Below are 20,896 nucleotides of genomic sequence, written 5' to 3'. Positions count from 1 at the left end.
AATCTTTCAATGTGTTAAAATTGTTTTCCGGAAATATTGTATCTCCATGTCAAGTGGACAGCAAACCTATTGGCAAGAATACCTAAAAAACCCTGTAATGCTCTGAGTGGGTGATGAGTGAGCCCCATTTTGTGGCATCTCCTGTTTAACTTGATGCCAAGGGGAGGAATATGTGAGACTAGGCTGAAGCTGCCATAACCTAAAGATGAAGCAGGCACGTAAGCAGAGAGGACAAAAGCCAGGAAACCTATCTATGGGATCCCTTCGGGGAGGTAGATAAGAAGGAAGCAAGTCGTTAAGGAAAAAAACAAAGGACCTAAACCAGAAAAAAAGTTGGGCCTGAGCATATGGAAACCCCAATCCCATCAACAACTGCCAGACTTGTGAATCAACAAAGCAAGGACTTTTGGGGATAAAAGGGGTCCCAAAGCCCGCCCACTCTGAGTCGTCTGAGTCGTCTGAGTAGTCTGAGCTGAGTAATCTGAGTCACCTTTGGATCCAGACTTGGAGGCTTCCGTCCCTCTAGCTAGTGCCTGGCAGCCTAGTTGGGAAGGACGTGGGTAAGTGTGGAAGAGCGTGTGTGTGTGTGTATGAGAAAGAGCAAATGTACCTTGCAACCAGTAAAGTTTTGCTGTTACTTTAAATTCACTGGGTCTTCGTGTATTACAAAGAACCTCTTGTGCCTCAGTGTTCGGTTGGAAGTGATTTGTGTGTATCCCTATTATTTCCCGGCTGTTGACCAGGGCTGTGTGTTTCTCTGCTCCAGCCGCACCTATCTGGAAAACCCAGGTAGAAAGCAAGGGGGGCTGACAAGATCTGCGTGCCTCAACAGGCTGTGAGTGTGTGTGTGAGTGACCATAAGCCGAACCTGGGAGCAGCATGTGTAACAGTACTTACAGACACTACTTGACAGAACCATATATTGGGACTCTAACAAAAGATTATCTTATTTCCTCCAGGGCACAAACAAATATGTAGCCACCAGAATTGTCAAATTTATAGTTAGGGCTGTCCAACAGAGAACACATTTTATAGAACACATTGGGGTTGCATGCAAAGGTGATTAATTCACCTAAACACATACTGTTTTCAAATTTTAATATTCATTTTATTACATATTTCTGCACTCTGTTTTATCTTATACTATGTTATCCTACTTTTTATCCTTGCTCTATCTTACCTTACTACATTTATCTATTTTATCTCACTATAGTCTATTTTATCCTATAGTCAAATGACTAATCAATAAAACAAAAAGAATAAAGACATAAGACAAGATAATTGCTGGTGTGAAGGTTAAAAAAGGACATTTGCAGATGATTTGGTTCTAATTTTGGAAAATCCTGTGGAAGGAATGGAGATATCAGTGGAAAGGTTAGAGGAATTTGGTGCATTAACTGTATTTAAAATTAATAATAAAAAAATGAAGATGTTGACAAAAATATGAAGATGGAAGATCACAAAGAATTGATTGCAAAAACTAGTTTTCAGATTGAGAAAAAAGTAAAATACCTGGGTATTACTATGACCAATATGAATTGTATGTTATTTCAAAATAATTATGTTTAAGATATGGAATGAAATTAAGGGCATTAAGATGGGAAAAATTACCATTGTCACTGTTGGGGAGAATTTCTTTGATAAAAATGAATGTTTTACCTAGAAATATGTTTTTGTTTTAAACAATACCTATTTTAACAACTGATGTACATTTAAGCAATGGCAGAAAGATATATCTAGGTTTATATGGCAACAGAAAAAAAAAGAGTCAAATTTAAAATTCTTCAAGATGCAAAGGAATGAGGGGGATTGGGACTGCCTGATTTGAAACTGTATTTTGTAGCTTGCAGTTTGGTTTGGATGAAATAATGGGTGTTGCTGAGAAATAAGAGGATTTTAGAACTGGAAGAACATGATCAGAGATTTGGATGGCATGTTTTTTTTTATGGTATGATAAAATTAAGGTAGATTTTAAAAATCATTATGTCAAAAGACATTGAGAATACAGAATAGACACAAACGCAGGTTGTACTTGAAAACACCTTTGTGGATCTCAGCACAAGAAGCATTTTATAGGAAAAAAACAGTAGGTAAAGAGAAATGGTTGACATACTGTAAGTTGTTAGAACAAGAACATGGAGAATGTAAGATGAAGTCAAAAGACCATCTGATTGATGAAGAATTCAGTTTTCAATGGTTCTCATATGTATAGTTGAGAGAAAGATTTAAAGTAGATGAAAGGGCACTTGGAATTATACAACATAAGACAGAATTTGAAAGTGAATTATGTGCTAATGATGAATATGTAATTGCTAAAATGTATAAGTTTTTACTGAGATTTGAGATGGAAAAAGAACAAGATAAAGAGTGAATGATAAAATGGGCTAAAAACTTTGGCTATAATATAAGATGGATCAATGGGAAAATCTGTGGTTGAAAGGACTGAAATTTACATTATGTTACAATTTAAAAAAGAACTTTATAAAATGATGTACCATTGGTATATGACACTGGAAAAAGCTTTCTAGAAGGTGTAAAGGTACCTCAAATTTATGTTGTAAATGTGAAAAACATGAAGGGTCATTTTATCATGTTTGGTAGGCTTGCAAAAAATCTAGAAATGTTGGGGTTCAAATACATATAGGAATAGAATTTTAAAGACTAATATTCAAGTGAAACCAGAGCTTTCCTTGCTGGGACTAATGGACAAACAACTGGAAAAGACTTATGGACAATTCTTTTTGTACATGGTAACCAAAATTATTATATGTACAAAGATGGAAAGACTCTGAAATACCTACAATGGAGGAATGGTTGGTGAAGATGACAGAACTTGCAGAGATGGCAAAATTGACTTATTTAATTAAAGAAAAGACAGTAACTACATTTGTCAGTGACTGGAACCCCTTTATGGATTTTTTGCTGAAAACAGAAAAAATGTACTTGTGATTTATGGGTTTGATGATTAGAAAGGGTAGATTATGAAAGGGTGAAAAACTAAGTACCCCTTATGATTCAATAGCTTGTAGAACCACCTTTAGCAGCAATAACTTGAAGTAATTGTTTTCTGTATGACTTTATCAGTCTCTCACATTGTTGTGGAGGAATTTTGGCCCACTCTTTTTTACAAGATTGCTTCAGTTCATTGAGGTTTGCAGGCATTTGTTTACACACAGCTCTCTTGAGGTCCCACCACAGCATTTCAATCGGGTGGAGGTCTGGACTTTGACTGGGCCATTGCAACACCTTGATTCTTGCCTTTTTCAGCCATTCTGTTATAGATTTACTGGTGTGCTTAGGATCACTGTCCTGTTGCATGACCCAGTGTCAGCCAAGCTTTAGCTGTCGGACAGATGGCCTCACATTTGACTCTAGAATACTTTGGTATACAGAGGAGTTCATGGTTGACTCAATGACTGCAAGGTGCCCAGGTCCTGTGGCTGAAAAACAAGCCCGAATCATCACCCCTCCACCACCCTGCTTGACAGCTGGTATGAGATGTTTGTGCTGATATGCTGTGTTTGGTTTTTGCCAACCGTGGCACTGTGCATTATGGCCAAACTTCTCCACTTTGGTCTCATCTGTCCAAAGAACAGTGTTCCAGAAGTCTTGTGATTTGTTCAGATACAACCTTGCAAACCTAAACCATGCTGCCATGTTCTTTTTAGAGAGAAGAGGCTTTCTCCTGGCAACCCTTCCAAACAAACCATACTCGTTCAGTCTTTTTCTAATTGTACTGTCATGAACTTTAACATTTCACATGCTAACTGAGGCCTGTGGAGTCTGAGATGTAACTCTTGGATTTTTTGCAATTTCTCTGAGCATTGCACAGTCTGACCTTGGGGTGAATTTGCTGGGACATCCACTCCTGGGAAGATTGGCAACTAACAGAAGCAAATATGTGTAGCTCAGGGTTGAACCGTGGAGTCCTTGGGGTTCTCTGAGCTTGGTTCTTTTCTTGCAAACATTTCATTACCTGGCTAGGTAACATCTTCAGTGCTAGAATGGGATGGGGTTTGCTCTCTGTTTATATACTGTGGCATGCCCTGCCAGTGTTGGTGGGGGTATGGGTTTTGTTTTGTTTTATTTATTTTTTTCCCCCTCTGGTAGTTCCTTGATTAGGGTATTGTTTACTGCTTGATTGTGTGCCTGGTGGTAATCTCTGCTTATCTTATTTGTGATCTTTTGTAACAATCTAAGAAAGGCCAGATCACAAAAGAGGAACAGTGGCGGATGAAAAGCAGTGGACCCATCCTCCCACACTTCTATGGATGACCAAAAATACACAAGCCTGACATACCTCTCCAACCAATGTATCATTACCAGGGACTCCAACATACAACACAGTGAAAGAACTGACAAAAAAGCTTGGACATCTCATAGAGAAGAGTGAATATTCTATCAACTCCTCACTACAATGCCTCCAGAAAATCAAAGATGTACACATAGATGAAGATGTGGTTTCATTTGATGTCACAGCACTCTTTACATCTAGTGAACTAGTGAAAGAATCCATATCAGCAGTACTACACAACACCTGTGATGGAAGACATGAGCAGGGAGGATTCTGGAATGGAGCTTCAAGGTTGCCAGGAGGGGGAAGAGAGGTTCCAGGGAAAGCACCTCCTCAGCCCCCAGCTGGAGTGTGGGAAAGTCAAGAGAAGGAGACTGGCCCCTCCCTAAGGGCATCATGGTTATAGTTGCTGTTGTTGGGGATTAGAATTAGTCTGGCGAGATTGATGTCAGATTCAGCCCAAGAACAACAGCAAGACAGTCCAGAATCAGTTCAGCTCCTTTATTAGCTTATAACAGAATCTTCCCAGATTGATGGGCAATAACAATTTCTTCTCTAAGGTCATTGCTGATGTCTTTACTCTTTGGCATTGTGTTAATACACACCTCAGTGGTCAAGACCAGCAAACTCCTAGAACTTCGCCTGTTACTGAGGTAGTCATACTTGTTGATGATTAATTGATCAAGGGCATTTGATTAGCAGCACCTGGCTGCTACTTAGCCTCTTCATACCTATGGAAACAATAAGGGTATACTTAGTTTTTCACCCATGGCTTCTCCATTTTGGCTTTCTTTTTGTAAAATAAATGATGACATGGTGTAATATGTCATGTGTTGTTGTTCATCTGAGGTTGTATTTACCTACTTTTGAGAACTGCTAAGGACCGGATGATTTTTATTATGTCCTGATATGTAAAACCATAGAAATCAAAGAGGGTATACTTTCTTTTTCACATGACTGTAAGTATAGAATATTTTGGAATATTCTCACCGCAGAAAAAGATATAGGTAGGACAAAAGAGCTGCCCAAAGCTGAGGATAGATTTGACAGCATGTAGGCAAAGTGAGATTATAGCCACTTTCAGGTCTGAAGTTTTGCGATCTTTGATGTTGGCTATGTTCCAAGCTAAGATGATTTATTTCTTAGTTATACTTGAAACCATTGTAAAACTGGTCTTTTAAAAAAATCATTATAACAGATCTTTAGAGCTTGTGGGCAGTTTTTTTAATGTGTAATTGTTTTTATGTATTTATTTTTTTAACTGTTGTATGCCGCCCAGAATCACCTTGTGTGAGATGGGTGGCTATATAAATATGATAAATAAATAAGTATCGTTCCCTATTTGCAGGAGGTTCTTCCTTACCTTGCCTCCTAGCTTCTGTGACTTCAAACCTTTCAAGAGGAAAAAATGGTTTGACATCTTTTCAGCTCACTCTTTCAGAGAAACCACATTTTTTTCAAATACACACAACATGAAACAAGGATGTGGATGGCATACAAACAATTTATTTTATTTCTCTTTTCCATGGGAATGATGAAGCAGTGATTTCCCTCCTTATTCTCATTACTCTCTAGATTATCTTCCAACTCCCGTTATGAAATTAAGGAATGGAAGTGATATGGAAATGCCTTGCATTAATTCTATAAAGAAATGGCAACTACTGGAGAAGGACTGGAGATTTCCAGTTTGGGATGGTGCTGCAAGTTGCACACCTCTCCCCTGATCAAAGTGTTTTCAAACTTCTGAATTATCGGACTGTATAGATAAAGGCTTTGATCATCAGGTAAATAAAACTTTTCATTACATATTTTTGTTTTTAATGAGCTATTGGAATGGCAGCTAGACACAAACATTCAACAGCTAGCTTAATTTCTGTGCCACTATCTGCTGAGCTGGGAAAGATGGTGGAAGCGGATTCTTCTAATACTTTGTTTAAAGAAATCCTGGTTCAGGTACAAGTCTTGAAGCCAATCCAATAAGATCTGGCTGAGCTTAAAAGTGATTTAAAACAGATGCAAGAAAAAATGGCTCGTTATGGAGTTTGGCTAGCTGCTAATGAGACAATTACTCAAGCCAGTCATAATATTTTGGATAAAGGGGAGGTGAGCCAGCAGTTGGAGGAGCAACACACGTTATTTAAGCTCCTGTTTTTTATAAATTTCATTATCCTAAACTCTTTAATTTTCTTTTTTAGATAATTCTAGTTAGATCTTTTGATAGTTTCACTTAGAATAAGTTCTTTAGATTTTTGTAGTTTTTAAAATTAGATTTTTAGATTACATCGTTTTAAAAATATTCTTAGGACCCTTGAGTCTGATATTTAATGGAGAAAACAGAACTATACCTCCCAATAACAGCTAAAGATGCAAAATCTTAAAGTAAGATTAAAAAAGAACTTGAAAGTTTAAAAGGAGACATATATTGGAAAATCAGCCGAGAGGAAACTATAAACAAGATAAGTCAAGATATAAACAAGATAGGACCACTTCTAAGCAACCGAAAATAAAGGAGTTTCTACAGCCAATGGATAACATGAGTAAATCCTCTCACCTTACTTCTTCTCCCCTTGCAACCTCCGTATATAATTCCTATTCAACACTGGATTGGGATGTGGAAGATGGTACAACTTCATTGTGTGGAAGTGAGGTGCTAATAGGAGGCAGAGGGGACGATATGGACAATATTAGGAGTAATTTTAAAGGTGACCTGGACTTGCCTCTTAACAGTTCAAACAGTTATCACTATATTTGACCAGCTTCTGGAGGCTAACAAAAAGACTTTAATGTTAAGTTAAAGACTTTAATGGGAGATTACATCACTAATTCGGAAAAGAAAGCAAATAGCAACCTTTATGGGCTGACATCTACATTAAATCCAAGGACAGAAGGGGAGGACTGGGGTTGGATAGATGGAGAGGATAGGAAAGATAGACTAGTATTACAGAGACATAAGATTTTACTTCAAGTTGCTGAGGTACCGGTGAACAAGGGTAGGTGGCATAATAAAAAAGTAATACTGAACTCCCTCTCACAACTTTTGCGTTGCAGAGTATACTGTGAGATAACAGAGATCTCCTGGCTCCCTAGTAGGCATGGATGCAAAAGAATGTTGTTAAAGTTTGAAAAGTTTGTTTTGCCATCAATACTCTTAAAGTTTGAAAATTACCTAAGGAAGTTTCATATCCAGCCAATACATGTTTTTCACAACACTCAAACCCAGCCTTTATTAAAGTCTGGGCAGAGAGCTAAGATAGAGAGGGAGGATGGAACGAACCTTGAAAACTCTAACTATAATTGCTTATTATCTGCAAAGAGGAGTTCTCCTACACTAATAAGGTCAGAACAAGATAAGGATAATGGAAATTTGGCTCCAGACTTGCAGAAAGGAGAGATACAGGCCCTTGAAGACTTTGTGGAAAATGAGGAAGAATTAACCCATCTGTTTGCCACTCTTCCCCTGGGGGAACAACAATTGATCTTAAATAAAATTGATACAGTAAGATCAATGCTGGAATCGGTAACAAAAGCAACAGAGACCCTCAATACCCTACTCCCCTCAAGTTGCTCCTTGATGGAACTGTTACTAAGCCCAGACTCTGAAAAAATAAAATCTCCAAAAAAAAAAGAGAAGGCGAACTAGCCCTAAACATATAAAAGGAAAGGTCACCCAGCAGGATATTACAACACAAATTTTAACTAATCACTTAGAGGGTAAAACTGCAGCCAGAGATTTAATATTTTGGCATCGGAAAATCAGATAGAACAACCGGCAGAGTTGCCTCTAGCAGCTGACCCAAGGATGGCCTAGACTCCAGATTTTATTCAGCACCTATATCTTGTCACCCTATATCTCGTCACTCTATGTTACTGCAAGTGGAAATCAACAAGGGAGGCCTTGAAAAGAAGCAACCTTTTGTTTCCAACCCCCAATTTGATGCTAGACACATGCAAGCTCAGCAATTAAAAAAATCAGAAGGTAGGATTGAGTATAGAAGAGCAACAAATACAATCTCCGGTGAGGAAAGTTGAAATTTATAATAACTATGTTTATTTGGGAAGCACTGATAATATTGTACCAGATTCAGAAACAAACTGACTGAATGTACCTCTAAGTCCCACTTCACTATCCCACTTAGAACATCCTGCCTGTATGAGATCTATACAAATTGTGTCCTGGAATGTAGCTAAATGGAAGGAAACGGTGTACAGTGAATTGGCGGGCTTCCTCTCTAAATTTGATATAATAGCTATTCAGGAAACCTGGTTAACAGGAGAGAATGAACCTGCACAACTCCCGGAATTTCAAAGATGGGATATCCCTGCCCAAAAATTAAAGAACAAAGGATGAGCCTCTGGCTGCCTTTGTACTCTTATCAAGCAAGAATTCCACTGGCAGGGAGAGAAATTATATAATGAAGATAGATTTCCCCACATATTAGCTGTGAAATGTAGATATAAGGACTTAGAAGTAATAGTAGTAAATGTATATATTCCCCCCCCCACACACCCTTATTTTAATTCTGATTATTGGATAAGTTTAGAAATTATAATAGATGAATTAACATCATTATATTCTCAATCCATAATTATATTACTTGGCCATTTTAATGCCAAATTAGGATAATCCCTTCATGATTTTGGACAAAAGAATAGTTTTCCACATGAATTCCTTGAGTGTAATCCACAGTGGCTCTCAAGAGGTAATAAAAGCAATAATGCTGGCCTGTATTTAGTTTCTATAATTTTTAAATGTAATCTTCAAATTTTGGGGGGCAAGGATAATAGTTATATATATCCATACACTTATCATTCAGCCCACACAAGCAGTGTGTTAGATCTCATTTGTGAATTGTGAAATAAAGTTGACCTATTTTCAGAAATTATAGTACATCTAAGAGGCGAAAGTGGCCATCAGCCACTGAGTGTGAATTTCATGGGTAGTTCAGATCTAAGACTATTTCATAAGACTGATAGGTGGCTCACTAGTCAATATGAGGTGTGTCAAAACAAAAGACTAACATGGGCCAAAGTCGATACTATGGCTATATTAGATAGCCTTAAGGCAGAGAATGTGGCTAATTGGGTTAAGACAATTCGATCTCCTAATGCTGACTGGTTGCTAGTTTCTAATGCTTTTACAAATCTGCTATACGTTGAAGAAACATTTAACAACCAAAGCTTTAGTGAAAAGCTCTTACATAGGCAGATCTCCCTGGTTTGATAATGAATGTCGGCTGACGAAAAAGAAATTAAGTCAGCCATGAGACACATTCAGGGATGTTTCTCTGTCCATACACACGAGGAAATGCTGACCTTAAGAAGTGAATATAAAAAACTTATAAAATTAAAGAAAAAAATTCATGCCATCTCAATTTGGTCAGGACTAGAGGCAGCAGCAAAAATTCATAATTCGGCTATATTTTGGCACTCCGTGGCAGGAATTTTAAGAGAATGGAGATTTGCATTTGATATCCCAATCTCTGCTGAAGATTGGGAGAATTATTATAGAGGTTTATTTGCTTTAACGGACTCTGCAGAAAAAACAGCCTTTAAACGGTGATTTATTACCTACTGAAACTACTTTGCCCTGGCCACCTGTCTCAGAAAATGAGATACAGACCATTATAAAAGGTCTAAAGAGTAATAAAGCCCCGAGAGAGGATTTTTTGCCAGTCGAATTATCTAAAAACTTCCTTAACTGGTGGGTCTATTTACACATATAAATTATCTAAAAAGTTCCCTTACTGGCAGGTCAATTTACACATATAAATAATAACTGCCAGATCCCAGTCGGGTGGAAGATGGCAATAGTGATGCCTATATACTGTATAAAAAAGGGAATAAAGAGGGCCCTAGCAATTATAGGCCTATTAGTTTAATAGATATTGTTGCCAAAATATATGCTCAATTACACTTGAATAGACTTGAAAGCTGGGTATATGAAAAAGGTATCCTGGCAGAAGAACAAGCAGGTTTTAGGCAGAATTGAGCCACCATTGATAACTGTTTCATTTTAAATCAGCTGATTGCCAAATATGCCGGTAAGAGGAGACATCTGTATGCTGCCTTTATTGATTTTACTACAGCGTTTGACATGGTGAATAGAGAATTACTATGGAGTAAATTGATTGCCCTAAAAATCAAACACAGACTGTTAGTATTGATTAAAGCTCTATATACAAGCACATGTCTGAGAGTGAGGTTTGGAGTAAACAGAGATATGGCAAACAGGATCAACACATATAAAGGGGTAAGACAAGAGTGCATATTAGTGCCATTGTTATTTAGTCTATATATCAACGACCTGCCGGGAGTAATGAAGGACCCCTCAGTACATATGCCTAAAGTCCTAAATACATATTGTAACACCTTATTATATGCTGATATCATGATATTATTATCTTATTTACAAGAGGGACTTCGCAGGTTGTTAAGAAGGCTTAGCTCCTATTGTCAGGATAATTCTCTAATCATTAACAAATCAAAATAAAAAATTATGGTATTTGGAAAAGGTCAACAGAGACATAGATGGTGATTAGATGGTGAAGTAATAGAGCAAGTGAAAGCCTTTCCCTATCTTGGGGTAATTTTCTCTGAGACCAGATCTTGGATTTGCCACCATCAAAGGAGCTCGCTTAGAGCAAGGGCACATATGAACCTACTGCTTAAATTAAAAACTCATACCTACCCAGGCTCCTTGACCCTGATAATTAAAGTATATAAAGCTAAGGTTATTCCTATGCTTTCATACACAGCAGAAGTTTGGGACTTAGATTCTACAACAATAATAGAACAAACACAGTCATAGAATCTGAGAAGCATCCTGGGTTTAGATAAAAGGACTTCAGCTGCCGCTGTTAGAGCTGCACTGGGAATTTACACAATCTATTCATAAACTAAAATCAGAGCATATAATTACTGGTATAAAATTAATGAAATGGAATCTGATAGACTTCCCAAATTGTGTTTATTAGAACAGATAAAATCTCAACAACAGACCTCTTGGAACATACAGTTGATAAATTTTATAAGGAATTGTGGTCTCCCAGTCTCCAGTGCTCTTGGAGATCAAGCTAAAAAGAGAGCTGGACAAAGAATTTTGGATACTGAAGTGCAAAAAGATATAACCACCCTTAGTAAGGTTGGCAATTTGAAATGGCTAAGTTGTTATAAATGTACACTTCAAACTGATAATTACTTAAAAATCCAAATGCCAAAACAACTTAGGGAGGCATTCACATGAGCTAGATTTGATCAACTTGATACTATGATCAGAAATGGGAGATTTAACAGGATCCCTTATAATGAACACATTTGTATATGCGGAGCACCTGAAATTGAGGACATAGCACACGTACTATTTGACTGTAACTTGTATAAGACGGTGAGAGGCTTACATCTTGGCCCATATGTTAAACAAACGACTCATTGGGATTCACATATTAGAGCAACATATTTTATGTGCGGTCAAAACCCAAAAATAACATATAACACAGCCTTGTTTTTAAGCAAAGCAATGCGTTTGAGATCTACATATGTGGGGTCGATTGGAGTGAATTGCCGGGGTGATATGGAAATATTATTTGTATTTTCACTTACATGTATACCTACTTATACTTATTACTCTATTTTTATTCATGTTTTATTTAATCTGTTTGCTATATTACTTTTGTAAAGAGTTTTATTAATTATTTACTGTTTAATTGTTATTTTGATAAGGCCTTAGGACTAATCAATAAGCCTTGATTTGATTTGATTTGATATTTTGGATAAACGAATTACTTAGAGTCACAAATGCGCAGAAAAAATCTATGTGTCATTGGCATAGAAAACCCTCCAGGCCAACCAAACCTGGCTGAATTTATGGAGAATTTTTTCAGAAAGCTCCTCTCTTTGGGAACTGACTTTCCAGTCAAGATTGATGATGTGATTAAAATTCCTTTAACGAGATGGAAGACTGGAACTAGTTCTAACATCATTATTGTGCGATTCCTTTGCGTTACCACAAGAGATGAAATTTTATGTATATTTCGCCAGAAATCAGTAAAGTCTCCATTGAAGTGCAGTTCCAGCCAAAGTAAGGTATCAGTCTATCCTGATTTTACTAAAGAGGTCTCCAGAAAGAGAAAGCTGTTCTCAAAAACACAAAGTCTTGCCAGGTCAGTACAACTTATTTTATTATTATTGAGAAGGGGGGAAAAAAACACATAGAAAGTGCTTTAACAAAAAAGTGAAAAAATAGAACAAAAAACACACACATTAATATGTCATTATAACAGTAAACAATTACAATTCTGTATATACTTATCTAATGCAAACATTATTCTAGTATGTACTGTATATACAGGTAGTCCTCATCTAACAACTACAATTGGGACAGGAATCTCAGTCACTTAGTGAACCGGTCATTAAGCGAGACATCCACATGACCGCTTCACTCAACAACCACAATCTGGGCACTCCCGGTTGCGGTCATTAAGCGATCTCCCAGGTGGTTAAGTGGATGGAGCAAAAAGGCTGCCTGCTGAAGGATTCAGCTCAGCACAGAGCTGAAATCCTTCCAGCAGGTAGCTCTTTGAAAGCTTTGAAATGTCTCAGCAGTGTGAAGGTACAGAGCTTGAATCCTGAAGATTTGAGCTCCGTTCCTTCACACCGCCAAGGGGTTTCCCCTCCATGAGTGGAGGGGAAATTCTTGGTGGGGCTGGAGGAACAGAGCTTCAGGATTTGAGCTCCATTCCTGCACACTGCCATGTCCCCTCCATTTGCAACCTTCCCTGACAGCTTCCAATGGGGAAGCCAGCAGAAAAGATTGCAAATGGTGATCACATGATCACGAGGTGCTTGGCAACCAGTTGTAAATGCAAGCTGGTTGCCAAGCACCCAAAATGCGGCCACATGACTGCAGGGGGGGCAGTGTGACATTTTATGATGGCCAGAAGTGCTTTATGGGGTATAAAGCATCCTTTCCAAGGTCATCATAACTTCAAACCATCATAAACGAACGGTCATTGAGCGGGGACTACCTGTATTTCTAATACATTTATATGACTATCATGTTTTTATTTATTTATTTATTTATTTATTTATTTATTTATTGTTGTTGTTGTTGTTTAGTCGTTAAGTTGTGCCCGACTCTTCGTGACCCCATGAACCATATCGCGCCAGGCCTTCCTACCTCCCTGAGTTTGCTCAGTTTCATGCTCATTGGTTCAGTGATGCTATCTAACCATCTCACCCTCTGCCGTCCAATTCTCCTTTTGCCTTCAATCTTTCCCAGCATCAGGGTCTTCTCCAAAGAGATCTCTCTAAGTCTACATCTATAGGCAAACCACTCATAAGTACTAAGTGTGATCAGGTCTTAAATCCATTGAATAGATAGAGCCATATATTTATTTTTCCAATGCTGCAATATCAGTCTTTTGGCCATAGTAAGGGCACAACGAATCCATTTATGTTGTCTGGTTGTCAAGTTCCATGTACTAGGTATGTAGTTCAAAAGAATATTATCATATGAAAATTTCAGCTTTTGTCACACAATCATATTTATATAGTCCATTACTTTCTCCCAAAACTTTCAGCAAGTGATATCGTTTGTTATTAAGAATGATCAAGTAGGATTTATAAAAACTAGGCAAGCAACAGATGACATTAGGTTAGTTGTAGATCTAATAGATTTGAATAAAAATAAAGATCAATTTGTAATTTTATCATTAGATGCTGAAAAAGCTTTTGACAAAATTCATAAACAGTACATGTTTGCCATACTTAATAGATTTGGATTTTCTTTGGAATTTATAAAATGGATCAAGAGATTATATGAGTTGTCCACATCTAAAGTAAAGATTAATGTCATGTTTTCTCCTACTTTTCTGCTATTTAGAGGAACTAGACAAGGATGTCCACTTTCACCATTGCTTTTTAATATCTGTGTGGAACCCTTGGCTTGTGCTATTAGACAACATTGGGAAATCTATGGAGTAGTACATAACTCAGTTGAACACAAATTGGTTTTATTTGCAGACAATATTCTTTGGTTTATTTCTAAACCTCTTACTCCTATTCCAGTGTTGATGCAAAAGATAAATGCCTTTAGTAAAATAGCAGGATATTCTATTAAGTGGTCAAAATTGGAACTAATGCAAATAGGTGAAAATTTGGTTACCCATCCATTTAAGGAATATCAATTCAGTATTTGTACCAAATCCATTAAATATGGAGTTATTAAGTATGTGTATTCCAAAGGATATAACTCAGTTAGTAACATGTAATATATATAAAATATATAGAAAGGTTTCTTCAGATATCGATAGATGGGAATCATTAAAACTCACCCTTTTAGGAAAGGTGAACACTCTCAAAATGAATATTATTCACAGATTAATTTGTATTCTGAGAGGAATTCCAGTTTTTATATCTGGAACATATTTTCAGAAAGAAATTCCTTGTTTAGAAAATTTCTATGGGGTTCTTCAATTCCAAGAATATCTTTACAGAAAATGCAATTACCAATTAATGAGGGAGAATTCAGTTTTCTGAATCTGGAGCTATATCATCATGCTTACCTACTGTCAAGCATTAAATACTGGAAGCCAACAATTGGTGTTAATTTTCCGATTTGGGCACACTAGAACTTTAGTATCTCTGGAAACAATTACGTCAGTTAGAAAGTTATGGAATGGAATGTCTAATAAAAAAAGATCTGACTTCTTTTCCCATTCTAAAGTGACTTTAATGGGGAAAGCCAACTTTAAAAATTGGGAAAAAGTTGATGATATGGAAAAAATTGGATGGAAGCAATAGTTACAGCTACAACATTTTTTAACAACATTGTTTGGACCAGCAGCATTTTCTGAGATATCTGAGATACTAGAACAACTTGTTAAATCCTTTAAACTAAAAAAACCTACCATTAGTTTTTATAGATATTTGTTATCAATAAATCAATTTGATATGCAGATGCTAAGAAATGAGTGGAATAAAAAATTAGAGGCTCCTATGTTGCCTAGACAACAGGAGAATGTCTTAACTTCTATAGCAAGAGTGTCAGTGGACCTTAAACTATGGCTTTTACAACAAAAAATAATATTTAGCATTTATTGGACTCCATTACATTTGTATGGAAAAGGACTGTCCAAGACAGCATTTTGTTGGAGATGTAATAAGGATAATGCTTCTTTAAAACACATGTTTTTACAATGTCCTATATTTACTAAGTTTTGGGAGAAAGTAATGGAGGCAAATCACTTCTGAAAAACCTTGCCAAGAAAACTGCAGGGACTTGTCCAGGCAGTCTCTGAGAATCAGACATGATTGACCAGATTAAAAAAAATAGACTATATAAATATGACTGTGCAACAAAAGCTAAAATTTTCAGAGGATAATATTCTCTTGAATTACATACCTAGTACATGGAATTTGACAGCTGGACACTGTAAATGGATTCTCCATGCCCTTACTGTGGCCAAAAGACTGATATTGCAGCATTGGAAAGATAAATGTATGGCCCCATTCACTCAATGGATTGAAGGCCTGATTATACTTGCCATCTATGAGCGAATTGCTTATAGATGTAGACCTTGTATGGACAAGTATAATGAGATATGGAACTCATTTATACAAAATATAATAGGTTAAAAGAATGATAGTTATAAAAATGTATTAGAAATTGATACATAAGCACTTGAATAATATTTACATTAGATAAGTATATATAGAATTGTAACTTGTTATAATGATATATTATACTTTGTTTCGTTTCTTTTTTCTGTTACATTTTTTCACCTTTTTAAGCACTTTTATGTGTTTTTTTTTTAAAATGTATGTATTTGCATTACAATTACCTCTGTTCTTTGTTTCTTTTTGTTTCTGTTTCTGTTATTATTTTAAAAGCAATAAATAAATAAATAAATAAATACTATTGGAGAAGGTCTGGAAATTCGTATTGATCAATCACCTGCTTATATTCCTCCAACTGGTTCCTATTTAACACAAATGGAATATTTTGGGGAAGAGGAGACTCAAATTTTGAGTATACAGTAATGCAGAGTTTGATGCCTAGCTTTATCCTGCATTCAGAGTCACATTCTATTCTTGGTTTGTCATTCCTTTTGACTTAGACCAGGAATGAGGAACCTCTTGACTGGGAGTACAATTCAGGGTCCTAAATTTACTCAAATTTAGTCAGGCCTCATCACATATATGGGTGGGGCTGTAGACTGGGAGAAATTTGTTTATAATAATACACTAAGCCAAAACTTTAGCTTGGCACAATTTGCAAATCCTGCCTAAGACCAGATTGGTTGTTTTATTATGAGTATATATCAGCAACCTTATCCAGGTCTCTCCCCCTCATAATAATAGAAAATCAGCATATAATCATGCCAAATCTTAACCATGCAAGCCTACCGTATAGTTTATTTTAGCCTCCACTATGTGTTTTGTAATAATACAGTAAAAATCAATTGATTGATTTGATTATGTGCCATCAAGTCAGTGTTGACTCTTAGAGACCACATAATTTTTTCTAGGAGTATAATCAAGCAAACAAAAATATCAACTTACCCTGAATTGCTGGACCCCAAGCAAATAAGTAGTACCAACTCAGATGGAGATCTACAATAGTTTCATCCCTGGGAACCTTCACTGGACGCTTAAATCGACATGTGACACGGTTGTTTTCAAAAATACCTTCTTCATCTCTGGCAGGATTTCTTTGGATCTCTTTTGCCCACTGACCAACATTGTAGAAGTGATGTATTCTGACTCTTCCATTATCATCATGAACACAGGCCATGACATCATCTCCACCCTAAATTGAGAAATTAACTAAGAATTCCACTGTACCATCAACTCTACTGAAGATAATCAGATAATCTTGGCATAAGTGATCTCAATATTGGAGGATGAGTCAGATTATAGATAAAGGTAAAATTGCTGAGATTTCTGTAATAAGATACTGTAGTGGTAAGAATGTCTTTGAGAGATAGAAGGAGCAGCAGTAGCAGACTAGACAATGGTCAGATAAGAGGCAGCTTAGCCCACAGAAGCAACAGGGACATGGCAAACATTTCAGAAGGGACCCTCCCTAGTTTCTTGGACTGTAAAAGTGAGAGGGGAGAGATGCACTTTCAGACCTGCAAGATTCTTTTACAGGTAGTCCTCACTTAATGACCATAATTGGGACCAGAATTTCCATCGCTAAACGAAGCAGTCATTAGGTGAAACATCATGATCACTTGGCAACGGCAGTTCTGGTAGTCCCAGTTGCAGTTGTTAGGCAAGGACCATGCTGTCATTAGGCAAGGATTTCATACTTCTCCTGCTCCACCATACTTCCCTCTGCTTCAACTCTTCCATCCCACCTATCTCCCTCGCCATCTCTGCCCTTTTGGCTGCCCTGCACTTCACCACTGACATCTACCCCTACTGCCCCCTGCTGCCCCATCTGACTTTCACCGTCTTCTTCCTCCTGCTGCTGACGAGGTCCACCTGGCCAAAGTAGCTACTTGCCCTTCGAGGGAGGAAGAAAACGGCGAAGGTCAGCTGGGAGCAGTGGGGGCAGCAGGGGTAGGCAGGGAGCGGAGTGGAGGGTGGCCAAAAGAGCAGAGATTGGGGGGGGGGGGAGATGGGGGACATTGTGAAGGCCTTGCAAAAAAAAAAAAAAAAAAAGCCTTGGCTGGATACATCTCAACAGCAGTGGGAGGAAGAAGACAGTGAAGGTCGGTTGGGGGTAGCAGGGGTAGGTGGCAGCAGGGTGGAGGGTGGCCCAAAGGGCAGAGATGGGGGGAAAATAAGTGGATGGGGAGAGTTGAAGCACACACTACTTTTGTAAATGGGTGTAGGCTGCCAAATTTTTATCACATGACTGTGGACATGGTGCAACGTCTGTAACTTCCAGGACCGGTCATAACTACCATTTGTTCAGCCCCATCGTAACTTTGAACTGTTGCTGAATGAATGCTCATTAAGCAAAAACTACCTGTACTATAACCTTACAATAAAGATAGTGTTAATACCCATGGCTGGTGCTTCTTGTCTGGACTACTTCTAAGGATTGACAGATATAACCTTGGTTAAGGTCTTCATCTGCTGTTATTAAGCCCACTTTTTTCTTCTTTTTTCTAGAGTGTCATACCCTGCTATTTCTGAGTTTCATGAATCTAACAAAGTATACAATAATCAAAATAAACTCAACAAATTTGCTATTGGTAGGCATAATTTGCTTCCTCAACTAGTGTACTTAATAAAGGCCACAAGATTTCATGGAGTGGGGATGAAGCATACCTGGGGTGTGGGCTGGAGCTGGCTCATATCAGCTCACAAGAGCCGATTGTTAAATTTTCTGGAATTTTGTGAGCCAGGTAAGAGCAGAGCTAAGCCACAATACCTAGTGCGCCAATCAGCCGTATGGAAGCTAGCACAGCAATGGATGTGGACCAGCAGAGCTGATTGTTAAACATTGACCAAGACACCACTGGGCTTACCACACTCTCCTTGTGGACAAAACTGACTAGTTTATTGCCAAGAAGGAAGGAAGGAAGGAAGGAAGGAAGGAAGGAAGGAAGGAAGGAAGGAAGGAAGGAAGGAAGGAAGGAAGGAAGGAAGGAAGGAAGGAAGGAAGGAAGGAAGGAAGGAAGGGCGTAGGAATATTCAGGTACCTAGAAAAGAAGTATGGTAAAAGTTCCTTATGTGTGACTGTTGAAGCAAAAAGAATTGAAGGAAAAACAGGAGGATCCCCTCAGGTCAAGTGTGGTACAGATAAACTTTTCATTAAAATCATTTCAAGCATAGGTGGTTTTTAACTGAGCTTTGGGAAAGGTACAGAACCATATTTGTCATAAAGAACAGATTTATTGATTAAGTGAACCACCATCTAGGCATAAAAGGAAAATGTGTTACTTAAAACTGTTTATTACCCCCTTGAATGGTTATCACATTTCTGCCATGCCACCTCAATTACAGTTGTGCAAAATGCTACATGGTACCAGATAGCTACGTTTTGTCATTATTTTTATTCATATGCCCTTCCTATCCCCGAGAAAAACAGTCATTACTTCAGCAATCAACACATTCTTACCATTTTCTTATCTGAGGAAAATCCTACAGCTACCCAGCCATCAGCCTCAGCACTCAATTCAAACTCTATGTCTGCTCCTATTCTGCGGTAACTGAGAAAGTAGTCGCATGTGTCTGCATTGCATCCAGGCTTACCATACCTACATGTGATAAAGGAAACAGAAACAATTCAAAGAATTTTCCTGTTGAATTATATCTGTATTTACAGCTAAACATGATAACGACAGTTATTTCAAGGAAATATTAGACCTAGTGTGCAGCTGCTGCTGCAGCTAACTTTCTCCCCATTTAAGTTTTTATTGTATTATTTGTTAGTTTTTATTCATTGTTTCTTCTTGTTTTACTATTTTACCCATCAGTTCCTGTTTCATCTGCTTATCTGAGGATGGGAAGAAAATTAAAGTATCAGAAAATGAGCCCAGGCTCTTTGATTTTTACAAAACCAACCAAAGCAATCAAAAACTGAGCAAAGCATCTGATAAGAAAACATAAAGCATACTGGATAGATTAAATTATTTTCCAATAGTGAACAACAATGAGATGCTGGAACCACAGTTGGTGCTGGAACCAGAGTTGGAAAAGCAACATCCTTCAGTACTCTCTTCTCTGTTGGAACAATAGATATAACAAATTATCTTCTGCTTCTGTACTCTTGTCAGCTGCTCCAATAGATGTAGTGACTACCTCTCAAATATCATTTGGAATATCTGTTGGAGAGCTAACTTCATTTAAATTATGAACAGAAGCGATGCCTTTTACTAGCATAAAATGTTATGAATAGTTTTTAATAATTAGCAGCAGTAAGTAAAAATATTAACTTACTAAAATATCACTTTGAAGTCTTTACACAAAAATACACAGAAGGCTGAATCCTTTTGCCCTTAAGTTTTTCAAGTTGGCACACCAAACAACAATAAAGAGGTTACTTAGTCACCAATGACCCAACCCTGATTTTCCCAGAGCCTTCCCTTCGCTCCCTGCTCTGTTACAGTTCTCAGTCCTAATTATGGCTTCATGAGACGTCAGGATATTATTCCCCTTATACACCTACAAAATTTATAATTCCCAACAGATTATCTAATAAATCATTAATTCAAAGCCTGGTGCTGGAGCACATAAGGGAACTGAAATGATTTACATCAGTACAACACTTTTATTTCAGCCTATTCTGATGATATATCTAATAGTCAACAGGCCCTTCAAAATGTGCTAATATGCTCAACATTAAGGAGACTTCCTTTGTTGTTCCACTCTGGGAGCATCTGGGAGCATCTGTGGTTGATCTCAGATTGACATTATGCAACTCAAAGCAATGAATCAAATATTTCCATGGAACACTGCACATTGGAATTTATTTCTTTTTCATATTTCATACTTGTATTTCTCAAAGTTTGGACAACAATAGGTATCAAAGTTAACGTCTTTGCTTTGTATGTTCTGAAATTCCCACTGTCAAAAATGGTACTGTTACAGGCAGCCTTGCATTACTTATTTCCACTAGACTATGAGCTGAGCTGATTGAACTAG

General features: G+C 37.4%; 1 protein-coding gene across 8 annotated transcripts in view; it reads right to left on the bottom strand.

The window, feature by feature from the left end:
• FRRS1L (ferric chelate reductase 1 like) overlaps positions 1–20,896 on the bottom strand; it is a 75,984-nt gene that overhangs the window by 34,661 nt on the left and 20,427 nt on the right. For 7 of the 8 annotated variants that reach the window (XM_088139744.1, XM_088140765.1, XM_088140217.1 and 4 more), the window contains 2 exons: positions 19,371–19,509; positions 16,856–17,102 (listed from right to left, as the gene is read on the bottom strand). In XM_088139744.1, the coding sequence (XP_087995870.1) occupies positions 16,856–17,102; positions 19,371–19,509 (386 nt within the window). Of the gene's footprint in view, positions 1–4,772; positions 5,026–16,855; positions 17,103–19,370; positions 19,510–20,896 lie in introns of those variants that run through there. The other variant, XM_088141131.1, reaches the window with a different exon arrangement.

This window comes from Python bivittatus, unplaced genomic scaffold (genome assembly GCF_059951505.1).
Source record: "Python bivittatus isolate LINGU-HERP-01145 unplaced genomic scaffold, Pbiv_v1 ctg000000_np1212, whole genome shotgun sequence".
Taxonomy (NCBI): domain Eukaryota; kingdom Metazoa; phylum Chordata; class Lepidosauria; order Squamata; family Pythonidae; genus Python; species Python bivittatus.
The sequence above is the reverse complement of the archived record's forward strand: the minus strand, read 5'-3'. Positions and strand labels throughout refer to the sequence as shown.